The sequence below is a fragment of the Equus przewalskii genome, chromosome 3, assembly GCF_037783145.1.
Source record: "Equus przewalskii isolate Varuska chromosome 3, EquPr2, whole genome shotgun sequence".
Taxonomy (NCBI): Eukaryota; Metazoa; Chordata; class Mammalia; order Perissodactyla; family Equidae; genus Equus; species Equus przewalskii.
This window is the reverse complement of record NC_091833.1, coordinates 107,210,140-107,229,916: the sequence shown is the minus strand read 5'-3', so window position 1 is coordinate 107,229,916 and position 19,777 is coordinate 107,210,140. Positions and strand designations below refer to the sequence as shown.

The window sequence follows — 19,777 nt, the reverse complement described above, 5'->3', positions numbered from 1 at the left end:
GAAGTGACCACCTCTGCTGGGTACCCGTGGACCTCTGCAAACACCAGGTCACTTCTCTGCTTACTAGATGGATTAGTTTGCTAGAGCTGTTGTAACAAAATACCCGAAATAGAGTGCCTTCAACAACAGACATTGATTGTTTCACAGTTCCGGGGACTGGAAGTCCAGGATCAAGGTGTCGACAGGGCCATGCTCTCTCTAAAGGCCCCAGGGCAAGATCTGTTCTAGAGCTTTCCTCGCTTCTGGCAGTTCATTGGCTTGTGGCAGCATAACTCTGTCTTCACATGGTGTCCTCCCTGAGTCTGTATCTATCTCCAAATTTTCCTATAAGGACACTAATCACGTTGGATAGGGGCGCACCCCACTCCAGTCTGACCTCATCTTAACTAACTGCATTTGCAACAACCTTGTCTCCAAATAAGGTCACATTCTCAGGTACCAGGAGTTAGGACTTATGAATCTGGGGGGGAAACAATTCAATCCATAACACTTGGTTTGCCGCCAAGCTTCTTTCTGCCTCTTTATTTATAATACAAATAATGTGTAACAACATATTATACAAACTGAGGAAATAAGAACATAAAAAGAATGAGTGTTGAAAACTGAGTCAAATGTTCTATAAAGATTTAATAAAGCCCTGCCAACTGGATGAAATTACGCGTGAGTAAACTGTAAAAGTGTAAGGAGAAAAAAACCAAACTAAAAACCTAGAACTCTGAACTCCAAGTGTTATGCTCCAATTCAAAGAAGTCAAAAAAAGAAACCAAAAATTATAGAGGACGAATTTGGGGTACTGTTTATAGAAATGCTAATCACAAAACTTCAAGTAACTCATAATAAAAAAAATTACAGTCTTGGACCTACATCAAAAGATTAGTGAATGGATGTTTTAAGTGCCTTGCTTAAAAATCCTTTTCATTCTAGGCAACACCCTAAAAGGAACAGACACGGAAAGATGTCCATGAAATACTGTTAAGTGAAAAATTCAAGTTACAGGATATGCAAAGTATCCCATTTTTCTCTAAAGAGTTTCAATATATTTGAGAGCACATTTGCAAACAATTTTAAAAGGATTGGACCGTTATGAATGAATGAGTCTAGACAGTGATCATCAATACTGCTAATATCACAAAACGACAGAAAACCAGACATTATCTGTCTCCTGATGCAATGTATAATACCACCTATAAATTGCTTTTGCCTCAGAAATGAACCTCTATCTGATCTTTATAGGTACTAGTTTATAGAAAATGCAGAGGACAGAGGAACATGTTAAGAACACTGTGAAAGGGGCCAGCCTGGTGGCGCATCGGTTAAGTTTGCATGTTCCGCGTAGGCGGCCCGGGATTCGCCGGTTCGGATCCCGGGTGTGGACATGGCATCGCTTGGCAAGCCATGCTGTGGTAGGTGTCTCACATATAAAGTAGAGGAAGATGGGCACAGATGTTAGCTCAGGGCCATGCTTCCTCCGCTAAAAGAGGAGGATTGGCAGCAGTTAGCTCAGGGCTAATCTTCCTCAAAAAAAAAACCTTAAAAATAAACAAATAAATAAAAATAAAAAGGAACACTGTGAAAATGGAATCAGCAAAGTTTAGCCTATGGGAAATACTACAGGAAAAGTAACTAGGTTCTTCAACAAATAAATTGCAAGGGGCAAAAAAGACACAGAGGAGCATCGTATAGATTAAAAAGAGATATAAGGAGATATATCAACCAATTGCAACGTATGGGCATTATTAGGATCCCGATTCAAACAAATTTTTTAAAAATTGCATTTACAAGACAATCAAGAAATCTGAACACTTCTTGAATATTTGTCTATACTGAAGAACTACTGTTGACTTTTCACAGTGTAATAGTATTATGTCTTTATTTTTAGGGACACATACTGAAATATTTACAGATGCAATGACAGCAAGACTGCGATTTGCTTCAAAATAAAGACAGATGGTAGGAGGAGTGGGTCAAAGTAAACAGAACAAGACTGGTCATGAGCTGAAAGTTGTTGAAGCTTGAGTGATGAGTAAATGAGGGCTCATCAGACCCTTCTACTGTTGTACATACCTGAAATTCTCCATAATAAAAGTTAAAAAGAAAAAGATTTGATCGGTATATTCACTTTGGAAAATTGTTTGGTAGTATTACTAAAAGTGAAAGAATGTATACCCCATGGCCCAGCAGCTCACTCCTAGGTATATACTCAACAGAAATGAGTACATAAGCCACCAAAAGACACATACAAAAATCTTCATAGCTGTACTGTGCATAAAGGCCCTGTATGGACTGAATGTTTGTGGCGCCCCAAATTCATCTATTGAAACCAGCATTCTGGTATTTGGAGGTGGGGCCTTTGGGAGGTAATTAGGTTCAGATGAGGCTGTGAGAGTGGAGCCTCATGACGAGATTAGTGCCCTTACAGGAAGAGGAAGAGACTAGAGCCCTCTCTCTCTCCTCCACATGAGGATACAAGATGAGAATCGTCTGCCAACCAAGAAGAGGACCCTCACCAGACACCCAATCTCCTGCACCTTGATCTTGGACTTCCAGCCTCCAGAACTGTCAGAAATAAATGTCCGCTGTTTAAGCCACACAGTCTATGGTATTTTGTGATAGCAGCCCAAGCTGACCAAGACAGGCCTCAACTGAAACCTCTCAAACGCCAGTCCAGTAGGATAGATAAATAGATTACAGTATATTCATGTGATAGAATAGAACACAATGAGAATGAATATTTACAGCTACCTGCAACAACAAGGATGAATCTCACAAGTAAAATGTTGAACAGAAGAAGCCAGAAACCGAAGAGTGCAGCCCGTGTGCCACAAACCATAACTAATCTGTGCCACTGAAAGCCAGGAGAGGGGTTACCCCCAGGATGAGTTGGGGACAGTGAGTAGGAAACATGAGAGGGGTCTTCTGGGGACTTGTCCTTTGTCTTGATCTGGGGGCTAGTTACACAGACTTGCACAGTTTGTGAAAAGTCACCAAGCTGTAGACTTAGGCGCACTTTTCTGTATGCATATTACACTTCAACATAAAACATGTTTAAATATTTTTTAAACTAAAAAAGATTCTGATTCAGTAGCTACGGGGTGGGACCTAAGAATCTGCATTTCTAACAAGCTCTCAGGTGATGCTGATGCTGTTGGTCTTAGGGTCACACCTGGAGAAGCACTGAGCTGGGCCACTAGTGCTCCAGTGTCCGTGAGAATTTCCAGGAACAGGTTCAGTGGACAATGCATACTCCCCATGGCCTCCTTCCTGCAGCTTTGCTCAGGGTTGCAGATTTCTTGAGTGAAGCCGGCTCTTCACTGTCTGCAGAACCCCATGTAGAAGTGTTGGCATGACATTCCAGAGCCTGTCTTCCATCTGCCTACAAGCTACTCCCCAGGCTCACGGCCTGACAACCTCCTAGACATGCAGGGCTCTGGCCTCACTGCTCTCCAGGCCATATCTTCTAAGTGCCTGTCTCAACTTGCATCACTCACGCCTCTACTTGTGCCCCTGGAATGCTCCAGTGGAATGCTCTCCTCTGCTTCCGGAACACTTCCACACCCTCATGGCTGATTCAGATGCTACATCCTCCAGGAAGCCTTCTCTCCTGGCCTCATCATGGCTAATCCCTCCCCTGGACAGCCCTCGACACAGAATTCACACCTGACAGCGAGCGTGGACCAGCCTGCCCTGAATCTCAGCCCACTGTGGAGGTGCAGGTCTCCTCATTCAATGTCAGCTTTTCCAGACCAGGGAACTCCAGTCAACACCATCCTCTGCCAAACAACAGCAGGCTCGGCACCCGGGAGAGCTCACTACATGTTCACATTTACAGGGTTGAAAGGTGAGCACTTGGAGTCAGTCAGGTTTGAATCTGGTTCCATCGTTTTCCAGAAATATGACCTTGGGCACATTATTGAATATCTCTGAGTCGCTGGGGAGCACTGCATTAGTATGATAGGTGTAGTGCTGAGTGGTGGCCCCCAAAAAGATTTGTCCAATTCCTGACCCCGAGAATCTGTGAATGTGACCTTATTGGGAAAAACGGTCTTTGCAGACGTAAGTAAGTTAAGGATCTTGAGATGATATCATCCTGGACGTAGGGTGGGCCCTAAATCCAATGACAGGTGTCCTTACGAGAAAAAGGCAGGAAGAGGTCTGAGCCAGAGACACAGAGGGCGGCCAGGTGAAGCGGCCAGAGATCAGCACACCTGGAGCCGCCAGAAGCTGGAAGCAGCCAGGCAGCCTCTTTCCCTGCAGCCTTCAGAGGAGCGCGGCTCTGCCCCGCTGTCCGCTGTGGACTTCTGGCCCCCAGAACCGGGAGAGAGTGAATTTCTGTTGTTTTAAGGCCCCTAATTTGTGATGATTCGTTACGGCAGCCCTAGGAAACCAACAGAGTGGGGGTCAGATGAACGCTTGTTCTTTTGTCCCTGTGATCACCAAAACCCGAGATTAATTTAAAAGCTTTTAACGCATATGGATTTTATACTTTCCTATTTTATTTGACAAACACTTATATAGTATTTAGTATACATCAGATACTATTCTAATTGCTTTATAAATATTGTTTACATAAATATTACAATGACCCAAAAAGTACTATTAGTATTATCACTTCCATTTTACAGAGGGAAAACGAAACAAGAGAGAGTTTAAGTAACTTGCCTAAGGTCACAGAGCTAGTGAACATGCCAGCCAGGATTCAAACCCAGACAGTGGCTCCAGAATGTGAGCTCCTCACCACCACCCAAGTGTTGGGCTTATTTCCAAATCTAGACCCCAGACAAGCAGAGGGTATGTGGCAGGCCTGCCTGGGGCCATCTTTCCTGGGAATGTCCATCCTCCTCGATGGTTCTGACCCAGCACTGCCCTGTACAGACCACACTCTACAGCTGCTTCTCCAAGCACAAATTTTAGGACCTCCCTTCCGTTCAACCCCAATAGACAAGCAATGTTTAATACCACGTTGGCTTCACCCAGCAGCTGCTGGAGTGGCCTGTCTTTATTTACGTTCACGCGTAATCTCTCATTTCCTGCATGTGTTTGAAGCTCTCCTGAAAGACGACGTCACTGGAGACCAGGAGAGCAGGAAGCTCTTCTTCCTGTGGCTTTTGCGGGTCTCTTCCCACCGTTAGCACACCTTTCCCAAAAGCGTACAGCCGGGCTCACTTGTCACTTATGGGGAAACAGGAGCACATTTCAGCAGGACTTTGCAGACATGGCTATGGGAACACAGTCAACAGGACTAGCTTTTCAGTTTAGCTGCAAAAGCTGTACTATGAAGCAGAAGACACATACGTGGATGAGAAGAATACCCGCTACAGTCTGTGGACGTGTCACCTCCCACCCAATCCCGCCCCACACTCACAAGTCCCTGGGGACATATAAACTCACTCTGTACAGCAGATCTCCCCCACAGAGGAAGGTGGTGCAGCATTGGAAGCTGGGTGTCACAGAGCCCCGGGTCAAACCCTGGCTCGGCCACATGGCCATCATGTGTGACCTTGGAACAGTCTCTTAATCTCCCTGAGTCTCACTTTCTTCATCGGCAAAATAAATGCAGGGGCCGGCCCCATGGCATGGTGGTTAAGTTCAGCATGATTTGCTCTGGGGACCCAGGGTTCGTGGGTTAGGATCCCGTGCGTGGTCCTACACCACTCATCAAGCTATGCTGTGGTGGTGTCCCACATACAAAATGGAGGAAGATTGGCACAGATGTTAGATCAGGGCCAATCTTCCTCACCAAAAAAAAAAAGAAAGAAAAAAGAAAAGTAGCAACTATGAACCTGGATTCTCAAGCCAGCCCTCCTGGATTCAAACCCTGCCTCTGCCACTGGCTAGTGTGTGACCCTGTTCACCTTAGCTCTCTAGGCCTCAGCTTCCTCTTCTGTAAAAGGAAAACAATAGTACCTAGCTCACAGAGTTGTTGAGTTGATCATATCCCTGAAAGCAGACACGTAAGAGCTGTTTGCTGTTCTAATTGTTAGGGTGAGAAGAGATGACAGCTGCAGACTGCCTAGTACAATGTGTGACATGGGGGAGGGAGGACCAACGGATATTAGTGCTTTCCCTCCATGACCTTATTTATGGCCAGGCCCACTGCCAGTCTGAGTCACATGATCTAAAGGAGACAGTGCTGGCTTTGTCTGAATTAAGGAAGAACACGCAGGTGTTGGATACAATACAACATCCTGATTCCATGCGGATATCAGCATAGACACACCTATTGGGCTGTCCCCCAGCCACCCCTTTCCTGGGAGGCACCTCCCTGTCTGTGATGTCATGAAGACAGTGACAGCTCATAGCACCTGGCCCACGAGGTGTGACCCTGGCCATAGTTACTCAATGAGCCCATGGTTGGTGATTGGCCCAGGAGAGACTGGAATTGGCAATTGGGACTGAGAGAAAAAGCACCCCCAGCCACTCTCCAGGAGGTTGGCCTGAAAACTATAATGTTGGCAATCTGGGTCTCCACCCTGAGGACTATGGAGGTGCAGGAACCCAGAGAGGGGGGATAGGGAGGAGGAGGAATGAAGGGGCTATGCAGAGAGGAGCCAACATGGGAGGCAGAGTCTGGAGAGCGAGATCTAGTCCCTGGTGGCTGACCCCTCGCCGAGTGCCATGAGATGACCCGGAGTCCTGATGACAGCTCCTGCTTTGATTCCCCTAGCTAACAGCTCTCAGTTACCTGCAACAGAGAGAGCTCCCACTTCATATGACATCCTCACGGCATCTCGGACTCCACCGAAACCAAGCTTCCCTCTTCCCTCTTTCCACGGCCACTGACCCAACCCCACTCCCCCACCCACCATTGGCTCCCATTCCCAGGAGCAAATCAGATTAGCCTAAAAGGCCCTTAGAAATAGGTCGACCATCCTCAAATCTAATTTAAAAATATACCAAAACACGGTGGAGAATAATTTTAGAAAATTTCTGTAAAAATAAAAGCAGAGGAGACTTATTTTGCTTGCTCCATTAGAATGGCTCTGATCAGGGCCATGATTTATACAAAATTTATCATAGACCCATAAAACTGAAAAAGGCACTGCTCACCAGCCACACCAGATAATCTTCTGCAGCTCACACTTTTAATACAAAAATTACTATTTTTCATAGTAACCCACGGTCATTTTAAAAGCACTCTGGTGAAATAAAAGGGAAATAAAGTACCCACAAGGTAAGCTGTGGAATATAAGAGAAACAACTAGTCCTGAAACAGAGGTTTCTCGATCTGCCACTGGCTAGTCGGGTGAACATGACTAGCAACATGCAACCTCGTTTTGACTTAGTTTTCCACTCCGCACAAGGGAGTATCATAAATAAAAATAAGACCACCATCCACCACCACCATTTACCAACCAGGGTTGTTGGGAGACTCAAATGAGCTAGCACTTAGCAAAGAATGCCTCACAGCAGATCCTGGGGGCAGCAGGAAAGAACAAAGCAACAGAGAAAGACAAGAGCTCCTAAGATGTAGACACTTTTGTGGAGGAGTGAAGACCACTCAGTAAACTAGCATTACACTCAAGCGCTGCCTTCTGCATCCCGTTCTGCTACGGGGCGGGGCGGGGGGGGGGGGGGGGGTTGCTTGCCAGGAGACACAGCCCACTAAACTTCAAAAGAAATGGAAGTGCTTCTTAAGAGCCAACTCCATGTAGAATGTTCCAGAGGGAGCAGTAACAAGGACATTTTAATGATCCCTCCTGGAGTCACCTTCTTTTTCCTATATCCCCTCCTGATACCAATGTTGGCATCAAATTTGGTCAATTCTTCCTCTCAAATAATAACATTAATAGCAGCCACATTTATTGAGGACTTTTCTCTGTACCTGGCAGGCATGGTTTTAAATATAGGCTTTACAAACATCACCCCATTTAAGCCTCACAGACAAAAGCTATCAAGTGAGTTAAGATTATAGTCATATTACATCTATGAGAACAGAAGCTCTGAAAATCAAACGTGGCCAAGATCCCCTAGCAGGTAACAGGCAAGAGCGAGGATTTGAACCAAGTCCTTTGAAATGAAATCCATGAAACGGATTTCCTCCGTTTCCCCCAGCACCTCTGCCTCGTTCTAAGTCAGGTGGTTACGACCTCCTTCTGGGCCACTGCAGGACCCCCACCTCCCTGTGACCTACTCTGCCAACTGCTATCGGATTCTTTTCCAAAAACCCAACTCCACTTCCACCCTGGCTCACAGCACCCAGCAAGGTGCCCCACAGAACGCAGGGGCTTTCAATAAACACTTGTCGAATGAATGAAACCTCTCTCATGCTGCCTTAGCGTTCTTCCCTCTGCAAAACTCCCAGGCCTGACAGTCAGGGGCCTCCAGCTCTGGGTCCCCAACCTTGGCCGCTTTATTCCAGGACTACCCGCTTCACGGGTCCACCATGAACCACTGTCTCCTCCAGTCCCCGGACATGCCATTTCCTCTGCCTGAAACACCCTTTCCTCAACTCTGCCTGGTCATCCTGCCCTCAGTGCCCTTTCTAAGTTGAAGGAATGGACAAAAGACTCCTCCCAGATGTAAGCCATCACTCTCGTCTTAGTGAGCCCAGGCCCAGCACCCTGTATCGCTCCAGCAGCTTCAGACCAGGGCAGGTGTTTGTGAAATACCCACACCAGGATCTAGAACACATTCTGCCACGGCACATAGCCACCCAGTCTAATCCAAGCTAACCTTTCCTTCTGTCCAGGAAGTAGGCCTTTGTCACAAGCCGAAGCTCCCCAGGACTTTTCCGTCTTTTACTTATAAGGATACAGCATGGGCTTCTCTTTAGACAGTTCCAAATGCAAAATCTGGTCTACCATTTTGGTCGGACAAAGGGTGTAAAAGTGGAAAACTCCCAAGTCGGATGGCCTGAAAAGAGGGAGTCCAGGGTCCGGGGCCCTCCCTTCCTCTTTCGCTCCTGTACTGAGACTTTGCACCCAAAACACTTCTCCTCTTTCACATGAAAGAACATCCCTATGAGGTACCATCTTCTGCGAAGATGTTACTTCACAGAGGACTTGTCCTGAAGTCATCTGTTTTAGTTAATGCATTTATTTAAGATAATAAATAGAAATCTATCTCTTTTTTTTTTTTCGCATCTGCAATTATGAAGACATCTGCCTATGATTCGGTGCTCATGAAATGCACTGGCCCCAAATGGAAAAACCGTGATTGTCTTGTGTATGTGCCCTTTATGTTCAAAGTACCTAATGGGCACTTTGAGAATATTACGAAATCTAGTAACTGGAAGAAAGAACATAAATAATGAGATGGTGGAAGAAAACCAACACTCCAAGACCTCACCTGCTGAATTTAATATTACCTTCCTTAAGCAACTTAACAATTGTTGTTTAAGGGGTAGGGCTGGTCTCCTCCGGTATACTGCTGAAAATTTCAGGAATTTCTTTCTCCGAAGTAACAAGTATTGACGAAGGTCAAGGGACAAGCAGAGCTAATACCCTCAGATTACATTAGGATTTAAATTCTTCAGACGCCTCCTTCTAGACCAATGATGATGGAGTTCAGAACCTCAGAATGCACTGGAAATAGGACGTCTTTAACCTGAACATTTGAATGAAGACTTTTAAAAATACCCCTTTCCCTCATAAAATGAGTATGACGATGCCTTCCTCTGAAATCTAGAGGAAGCAAAATCAGACAACATATGGAAAGAGACTACGGGATTAACTAATTACACACGACGCCTTAGAACGGCACATGGACGCTTCACAATCGCTTTAAAGAAGTCACGTAAATTCATATTAAACAACCAAATTCTATGCCTTTTATGTTAAAAAAAGAAGCCAACACTAATAGAAACACTAGCAGGTATTTGTTTATTCAATAAAATTTATGTCTACAACTAAACGAAGGTATTTCTATTGAGAACAGTGAATTTGTACTCAATATTAATAAACAAACAGCTTATTTTCTACTCTGTCCTTTGGATTTCCAAATTTAGTCTTTTAAGCAATGACATAAACAGTGCGCAGTATTTGCTCAGGACTCTCTGCAGTGACAAGAGGGCTCAGAGTGATGTATTTCATTGAATTGAAATTTAAACTAACCAAAAATTGAGAACTACACTTCCAATTGTTTGTTTCAGTTGCTTAATCTAAGACAAACAAATGTAAAAAAATTCACTATAAATGTATTTTAATGAAAATCTATAAACTGCCCATAATAAAACAAGTGCTCACGTTCAATAAATAAATTCTCTCCGTTTCTCTTACACACACACACTCACACACACACACACACACACATAAGCCTCTTATGAACAGCTGACCAGCTAAGAAAGACGATAAAAGTTACCACAAATTTTATAATTTTTAGTAATCAGTGAGAGTACTCAAATCTTTGTAGTTTACAGAACAAGCTTAGGATAGATCTAACATTAAGCCAGTAAAACTTTCAACTGCCAAGCCCTAGCAGTGGATACTCGCCACAGAACATTTTAATTTTCATAATCCGGTTCCTGAAAACACACACCCCGAGGATTTCAAAGTACAGATGAGAAGAGTAAACAACAGTAACAAGGCTGAAGTAGCCAACTAGTAGTTCGTAGAAAGAATAATAGCACGACGCCATGAGAGTTCCGACAACGGGCTGTCCTTTCCTCTCACTCAAACTCTTAGAACCCAGGTGAACAGTTACTCAGGTGCACAGGCTGCGGCAGGCCTGCCCTCGCCCTAAGCAATGTCAGAACTGCATTTTGTGGTGGTGGAAGAGAGTTAAATTTTTAAATGCTAGCATAACCATGAGAGGTAATTATTAACTTCTCATTTGATGAAAAGAATTTACATTTTTACCCTCATTATTACCTTTCGTGTGTACTTGAGAAGAATTCATTGCTCTAACCAAAAAAAAAAAAAAAGGCGGGATGGAAGGAGGATAACGAATTGGAAAACACAGCAACGTAGCTTGATTTCACTTCTTACAATCACACTCCTCACAACCTCTTTAACTGGTACAAGTTTTCTTAACTTCTGTCTAAATATTTTCTGTTGCTGTGCAGTTGAATCACTTTGAACCTCATACTTTAAAATACTGAATATAACATATATTACTTGTATTGTCATTAACAAACAACATTGTGCATGTGCACGTGTGTTTGGAGACAAATCCTGGCTTTTCCCACAATCGGCACTTACCTTCAGGGAAAGGATTCGGCTGCACCACGTGGAGAAAGACGCGCACCATTTGAAAGAGACCGTCAATGGGCCCAGCATCGTCAGAGTCTTTGGTTTCATAGTTCATTGCAGGCAATTCAAACTCCAAAACATCAGGGCTCTTTGTGGGTGATGGCAGCCCCTCTGAAACGGTAGTCCCACACAGCCCCAGGAGCAGCAGGAAGCAAAGTGTAAGGGCCATAGCTAGCAGGATCCCCCAAACATGAGGTAGGACTGGGGGTCTCCCGCTGCAGAAGTTCTGGAAGCCTTGGATAAGACAGGAGCGTGTGTTTCTGCGCAGAAGAGGCGCAGGGAGGAGGGGTCTGCTGAGTCCTGTTTTCCGGCCGGGCTGGCATGCGGCAAAGGGCGTCAAAGAGCTTTCTCCAGGCGGGTTGGTCGCTCAGGACGCAGCATCCCTGGCAGGGAGAGAAGGGGCAACCGTCACTCACGCGTGCAGCCTGCCTGCCCAGGAGCTTCCCGGAAAGGAGGCTGCAGAGCTTTCGAGCAAGCCGTTCGGCCTAATCCGGCAGGTGGGAAGCAAACACAGAGCCTGCTTCAGAGCTGCGGGGGCAGGGCAGCTAGAAGGTCCCTCCGCAAGAGGCCGGACTCGGAGCGCAGATCCTTCCTGGGTTGAGGGAACACCCTTAGGTGTAGAGAAGGCTGTGTGGTCTTAGAAACTAGCATTTATTAAGCACTTACTATATTCTAGACACTGTTCCACGTGCTTTACAGGTGGGACCCCGTGTAAGGCATTATCCCATTTTATAAATGAGGAAAGTGATACAGAGAGGATTTCGGTGACTTGCCCGAGGTCCTGGCTGGGGCCAGAATTCAAACCCAGTGGTTTGCCTTCAGATTCCAAGATCTAATGAGCAAGACACTCTTCCTACAGAGTCCTCCTTTCAGCCAGCCTCCGGTTACAGGCTCAGAGGCCCCCAGCAATAGACTATACGCTTATTTTTCCTCCAAGTTTGTGTTGCTGCCCCTGTCTCTGGAGATATATCTTACTCGGCCTTTTCTTCTACTCTTTGCTCACTGATCTTATCTCAAACATCCCCCTCTTCACTCACCCCCAACCCAAACTAGAACAGCATGGCCTCAACAAGGACTAAACTCTTTAAGATCGGTGACAACGGAGTCTATCTTTCTAATATGCTCACCAGGTAATCCTGATGGAAACCTTCAGCTCCAAGTCACCACCTGGTCACTAGAGGTCCCAGTGATGAGAGGTAGGGCAGAGGGAGACTCCTGCCCACCCCTGGGGAGAGGGAGAAAGAAACAGAAATCCTAGGAGCAGCTACTAACCCAACGTCTAGTGAGAGCAAGGGACCAAGAGCACCTCCAAGATGGACCCTGTCCTCCTGGTATTTCTATCCCCAGAACTGAACACAAGACAGGACACACAGTCGGGGATCAGGAAGTGCTGCTATATATATAACTGAATAAGCCAAAGAGCCTGCTTTCCTTGTGCCCCTGCAGGGCGCTGGGCGACTCAAAACAGAACCCACCAGAGGAACTAAGATGCTCTGCTCGCCTCTCTGTTCTGGGATCAGGAACATCCTGATTTCATCTTGTATATTAGATACACACTTATGAACTTTGAAAAGAAGGACAGGGTGCTCCTGAAACACACTGTGATATGGGAGAGGGGGCACCATCAAGAAAGTGACACCTTGTACAAGGGGCCAGAGGGCCCACTACCTACATCCTACCAAGTCAAAGAGAGCCCCAGACAAGTGGTGGGACTGCATGAGCTCTTTGCATGAAGATGTTAATTCCTATTTAATCCCCTTAGATATTGCCTCATCTTCTAGGGCCTGGCCCACTCCAATCCCTTCTGCACAGAGCTACCAATAGAATGACCCTGAACTCTCCCTTTATCAAATCATGGGCTGCTCAGATCCCCAGTGGCTCCCAGTGTCAACCTCGCTAACCTCAGGCTTCCATGTTGGCTCTCCATCTCCCCTACAGATACACCAGGGCAATCTCCCTGCCAGGTGTGGCTGCTGCTGCACACACCCTGGCCTCAGGCTCTGAAGTGCTCCAGCCTTGCTCTGGTTCTTATAGGAAATCACCACTGCACACGTTCAAACACAGGCCCGCTCTGCTCAGTCTTCCTACCATTTCCAGAGAGAACAAATGAGAAAGACGCAAAACCAGTTAGCTTCTGCAAGCCCACTCTCTGGAAGTCTCCATGGCTGCACAGGGTAGGCGGACGATGTGAAAGGAGAGATTGTGCGGTTATTCACATAGGATAGGACTGCTCTCCTTTAAGCAGGCAGGCATGCACACACACATCACACACAACACACTAACAAATACCACACACACATACACACATCACACACACATACACACATCACACATACATACAACACACACCAACACATGTACATACACCCACACTGACACACACTACACATATACACACTACACACACTAGCACACCCCCCACACAGATACAACACATACTATCTCATGCTGTGTACATATATATCACACAGACTACATACACATACCACACGCACATGCAACACATACCATGAACATATACATCACACACTGACGTGCAACACATACACACCACACATACACACAACATACATGCACACGACCCCTACACACACTCACACACACCACACTCACATCTTATCTCGTTTTCTGCTAACGGACAGGCAGAGAGGACAGCAGCTGGAGGGATTAAAGGCTCAGCTGCTAAGAAAGGCTGACTTCCTGGTAATGCCACCAGCTTCAGCCAGAGACGGGGAGAAACACAGCAGGGGAGAAACGGCAGGAGGCCCATGGGGGAGCTGGATAAACAGACTTCCCAACTCCCTCAGTGAGAAGGCCGGGGAAGGGAGATCCCAAATGAAAGGCAGCACTGCTTCTCCCTGCTGCTGAGATGAAACGTCAACCGAGTTAGCACCTGGAGCCGCTTGTCCTCGTTTCTTTACATCTTGCTCCAAAGTGTAGGTCCCTCTTAAATTTTAGAGTAAATTTTAAGAAAACATTCTCACTACTTATGAAACACTAGACAACTGATAAAAGTCAACTCATAAAGGAGTTTTTCATCTCAGTTTTAACTGCCTGCGCCAAGAGAGGTCTGGGTCCTCACCTGCGAAACCCCGCTGAGCAGCAAGAGCAATTGAGAGGTGCTGGCAGAGCTGCCAGCATAAAACCCAGGAAAGCCCTCCTGGACCAACAGGTGCATCAGCATAAAATGGAGTCTTTACTTAAAATGCAGATTATTGGACCTAATTCCTGGGGATGAGGCCCATTAACCTGCATTTTTAACACTCTCCTGAGCATTACCACCTGCCTTGGGGGGTGCCTGATTCTTAAGACAACTGACGTCTGAGAGCCAGCACTGTTGCTGAGTACCCACCCACCTGGCTAATTCACACCACTTTCCAAAGGCACCTTCAGCTTCCCAAACCCAACAGAAGTGAGGCAAAATCCCCCCAGACGCCTTCCTTACATTACATTGAACTGATCTATCTTGGCTGCTGTGTGAGGTCTCTGATTAACTCATGCCTGCACCCCTAGAGCCTGGCACACAGTAGGCACTCCATAAGGACTGCTGAACTCAAACGGTGGGGCGTAGAGGGAGGGCTAACACAAAATGGTCATTATTGCCTATTTCAAAATTGTCTCAAGCATCGCTCAGCAGTCCCACAGCCTCGGGAAGCGAGGTGTTGCCCGTAGCTGTTTCCTCCAACACAAGCAGCAGGCTGTCTCCTCCTGGATTTACTCACGGCAGAACTTAGGTCTACTATTCTGGAGGCCACACCTTCTGCTGGGACCCTCATCTTTCCAGGCTTTGGAAATTGCTCCCTCAGGGGCTGTCTCTTTACACAGGCACTAGACTAACCAATAAGGCCGTCTCACCATTTTTATGGTTTATGGGGTGTAGATTCCTGGGTTCCACTGCAAATACACTTATTTCAAACTGGGACAGGGGCCCAAGGATGTGAATTTTAAGCAAATACCTCCCATGATTCTGAGCCTGGAATCCAGAGAATAGCACTTCCACCAACATTGGTTTAAAAGCAAAGATGGTGACCATCCAGCCTCATTTCTTCTCGTCCTTTGACGGAACTTCTTTTAAAGGGACCTTTGTAGTAGATGTTTGTCATCTGGGTTATTTTTGCGGGGAGAAGAGTGCGACGGAGCCGCCCAGTTTCTGAGCTACCTTTGTGAGTCTTGTGGACTGCAGCCCTGCCTCTCGTGCGAGCCCAGCTCAGGTGCCCACACTGTGCCTTGGGGGGTGAGTCAAGCTGAGCCAATCACATGCTTACTTCTGGGCTTGCGCATGGAGGACACTCAAGCAGACGCAATTTCTGATTCATTCTAGCAGTGATGGCGACAGTGCCAGCAGCCACATCCAGACTCTCGTGGTGGCAGCTATGGCCATACACCAACCAGGGGTCCTGTTACAGGTCCTGAGTCCCGCTCCCTTGGGCTCCTGAGCCTGGCTAGCCAGCCTTCCTGTCACTTCTGCAAGCCACCCAGTACCCAGTCCCTTTCTGCTGAAATTACCCAGAGCTGGCTTCTATCATTGCAACAAAACATCCTGACTCTTAACAAATCTCAGAGGTAGTTCCTGGGCCCCTGAAAAACCTATTTCCTTCATATTTTAAATGGTACCAACAAAACAATATTTGGTTTAAAGTTTTCTTATTTTCAACCTGTCCTTTGATGCACGTATTAACTTCACTGCACTAGGATGCACAGAAATAGTTCAGCAAGGAAATCATGAGGAAGTTCATAAAAAAAATTATGAGACACATGACGAAAACAAAACAAAAAGGCACTGCTGAAGAGACAGCATTCCGGGCTTTGAGGCAGGCAGGGATGGCCTAGTCCCACTTATTAACTCGGTGACAGCGAGCAGTTGCTTGCATTCTCCATCCTTTCCTTTGCTCATCTGTAAAATGGGGTTTCCGATAGCGCTGGAGGGTTAGAGATCAAATAGGCACAGAGCTGGCAGTCAATAAAGGCTCTGTGCACCGCAGCATCAGTATTCTAAATTCCACCGTGGCCCCTGGGCTCACCTGACAGACGGGACTGCTCCGAGGATATTGAAATTGGAAACTCACGAATGAGTGAGAAAAGAAAAAGAAGTAATAACTTCTCACAATCGGAATCTTACGAAGCTGCCGATATTCAAGTCTTCGAACCACAAAAGTGGCAGTTTCATTTGGTTCAATCTAACACCCCAGCAGCTGTTTGAGTCTCCAGTGGGTCTCTGTCGGGGCGGGGCGCCGTTCAAGGACCCTAATCACACACCTGCTTATCTTAACAAAGGTCAGCCCCCGCCCTCAGGAACCCGGGAAAGCTTTATCGAGCAGCGGCAGGAGAAAGGTCAGGAGCTGCCTCGGGCTGCAGGCACAACCTGTTGCTGCAGGAAGCCTGGGCGCAGGCTTCCTCCAGCCCTTCCCTCCAGCCCACCGCCAGGCCGCCCCCTCCTGCCCTCGCTCCCTTCTCGGCGGGAGCCTCTCCCGGGCTGCGGGACACAAAAGAATGGGCGGCGGGGAGGGCGCGGGAAGCCGGGAGACTCGAGGAATCCGCCGCCGCCGGGGGGAGGGGGTCGCCCAAGAAACTTGGCTGCCCCAGCGTGTCGGCGCCGGTTCCCCGCCGCGGCCCGCGTGGACAGGGATCGGGGCCCGCCAGGGAGAAGGGGGTTCGGAGTGGTGTCTTCCCGCCGATCGGATCTCCTGCCCCTTTGGGCGCGGGCTTTCGGGGATACTGACCTCGGGCCCCCGACTCTCCCGCACCGCGAAACTTCCTCTGTCCGTGTTTCCCTTTGTTGTCCCGGCCGGCGCCGTACTGGTGGGGTGCGCCCCGAGCACCCAGTTCTCGATCCGGCAATCGCAGAAGGTCCCCGCGCTGTGCACCCAAAGAGGGCAAGGGGAGGCGTCAAGCCAGGGGTGCGTGCGTTCCCCCATGGACGCGGGGAGACGGCCTCCCATTGCGCCCCCAGACCCCCCTCCTGCTGTGATTGGTTGCGCCGCGTACTCCATTCTGCAAACCAGTGGAAGGTGACCCCTTTCCATACCCCGCTGGAGTGGCTCAGTGCTCCGCGCCCCAGGTGCCACCCCCAGCACTCCCCTCACTGCAGAACAGTTCCCAAGCCCCTGACGAACCTCCCCTCGGTCCGCCGCTCTCCCAGAGAGCGAGCCCGCGGCCTCTGGGGTCCCGGTACCGCTCTCCTCCCACCGTCTGTTCGCGCCTCGAAACCTGGAGAGCCACAGCCGCCGGTTCCCCTCCAGTGGATGGAAAGAAGACCCACCACGCAGCCATCAGGCTGCCGGCAAAGTTTGCGCGCGTCCCCGCCCTGCCCGGAACTCCCGCTGGCGGGGCGCCCGGACCACCTCGCCCGCCCTGCAGCCCCTCTGGCTTCCCCGCCGCTCTCCGGGCTTGTATCACCTGCCGCGGGGGAGAAGGGCGCAGATCGAGCCCCTCCATTCCCCATTCCCAACTTTCTGGAAGGGAGTGCGCTCAGCCCCACGCCGGATCCACAGACGCCTCCCGGGCTCCGGGGTGAGGACGCGGCTACTCACCGGGCGCTGGGGTCCAGCTCCTGCCTCGGCCCCTGCTGCCGCCGCCCCTTCCCTCGCAGCCCGGCTCGGCAGGCGCCGGCTCATGAATGATTTATTCGGGGACCACCGGGATGGCTTCGGAGAGGCCGCCCCCTGCCCTGCGCGCCGGCCAGACCTCAGGACACGGAGGGCCGGGAAAGGCGCCAGCCCTAGAGGCGCGCGAGCAAGGCCCAGGGTGCCCGCGGGAACCTGTTTTGGCCTCCCCTGCTCCCCGGCAGCGACTTGCGGATGGAACTGCCGGGGTGGCAGTGCTTCCTTAAACATACTCACCCGCAGCGGGAGAGCAGAGCGCGCGGCCAGGTGCTTGGTGGGGGCCGGCTCGGTATTTTAAAGATAGCCAAGCCCGAAGGTCTGGACGCGCTCCCGATTGGACCAGCAGGGCAGCCTCGCCACGCTGCCCCGGGCACCCAACGCAGGGCCTGGACTGCATCCATTTTCTGCCGGAGGATCCCTGCTGACCCGACACGCCCTTCTCTCAGCACCCACGCCTCTTTTACCCAGAAAAAGTCTCCACTTGCTAGACCACCTAAAAACTCCCCCTCCTCTCTGTGGTACCAACTCAGACGTGCCTCGGTTGACTCCCCCTGGTGGCTTCAGACGCCTCTATTGCCACTCTCAACAGACTTCTCTTTTCAATTTATCAAAACAAAAATCAAGTCATTTGGTTCCTTAATGTGTACCAATCACTCTGCTAGTGGCTGGAGCTACATAAACGGCATAAAGCAGTCATTGCTCCCGTATGAGCATACAGGCATCCTCTCGGGCACCAAGCGCACTGAGCTTTAACTACTCCTTTCACGTGAGTCTCGAGGTTGTGAGTTGCCTTCGCCCCGCTGCGTTCACCCCGCAGTCTTCATCCCGTTGCTAAGCTGAGTGGTGGAAACCTTCTGCCAGAAGAAATCATTTCCCCTTCTAACGGCACCCACCCATGAGCACCTCAGGCCTCACTCACCACTTCTTATTCCCGAATTGAGAATACTGTGGGAAAATAAGGTGTGTGGAAGAAAAGCACCTTCAAGTCAGTGTCTAGCACACAGTAGGTATTTGATGTTTGTGATATGGATGGATAGATGGATGGATGGAAGGAAGGACAGACGGACAATTGAATGATGGGCAGGAACATTAACTCAGTAGTTCTTTCACTTACCCCAGAATCTAGCACAAAACAGGTGCTGGAAAGAGCATTGCTGGTTTGATCTGAACTTTAAACTGGTCTTGAATGTGCACATTTCCAGGACAACAAACGCTAGTGCAGGAAACTTCTGAGAATTAGACTACAGGCATGGCAGGGTTAGGTGGGACTCCTGCAAGGCTCCTACAGACCTGAGGCGTCCCTCTCTAAAGCCTCCTGCTCAGGGGCCTCTGCCTGAACCCCTCCAGAGGCCCCAGCCCTGATGCTCGGGACAGACCTCTCTGGCAGGGGCCAGAGGGGAGTTCTTCCTCCCCAGAGCAGCCAGCTCTGACCTGCCTCAAATTTTGATCCTGCCCCTTTTTTTTTTTTTAAAGAGTTTATTTTTTCCTTTTTCTCCCCAAAGCCCCGGGTACATAGTTGTATATTCTTTGTTGTGGATTCCTCTAGTTGCGGTATGTGGAACGCCGCCTCAGCGTGGCCCGATGAGCAGTGCCATGTCCGCGCCCAGGATTCGAACCAACGAAACACTGGGCCACCTGCAGCGGAGCGCGCGAACTCAACCACTCGGCCACGGGGCCAGCCCCTTGATCCTGCCCCTTTTTATCACTGTGACTTTGGCTGCTTAATCTCCTTGAGCCTCAGTTTCCTCAGCAGAAAGATGAAGATAATTATGCCTCATAGGGCTCATTTTTTATTCCTAATAATGAAAATAATAATGACACCAGTAGTGGTAGTGGTGAGCGCTAACACTTCGTGAGCGTTCGCTCTAAATAAGTCACCTGCCAGGGGCTTTAAGCGCAGTATTTTATGTAACCTTAGCAACAACAAGAGCAGTGGGGGATGATGACATTAGCTCCATCTAAAAGATAAGGCTGAGATATATTCAG

At 48.5% G+C, this 19,777-nt stretch overlaps 1 protein-coding gene across 39 annotated transcripts in view; it reads right to left on the bottom strand.

Moving 5' to 3' along the window:
- Window positions 1–19,777, bottom strand: part of PROM1 (prominin 1) — a 130,114-nt gene that overhangs the window by 88,526 nt on the left and 21,811 nt on the right. For 17 of the 39 annotated variants that reach the window (XM_070613116.1, XM_070613134.1, XM_070613126.1 and 14 more), the window contains one exon: window positions 11,139–11,572. In XM_070613116.1, the coding sequence (XP_070469217.1) occupies window positions 11,139–11,358 (220 nt within the window). In that variant the 5' untranslated portion in view covers window positions 11,359–11,572. Of the gene's footprint in view, window positions 1–11,138; window positions 11,573–16,909; window positions 17,046–17,302; window positions 18,369–19,777 lie in introns of those variants that run through there. The other 22 variants (XM_070613125.1, XM_070613137.1, XM_070613115.1 and 19 more) reach the window with 13 other exon arrangements.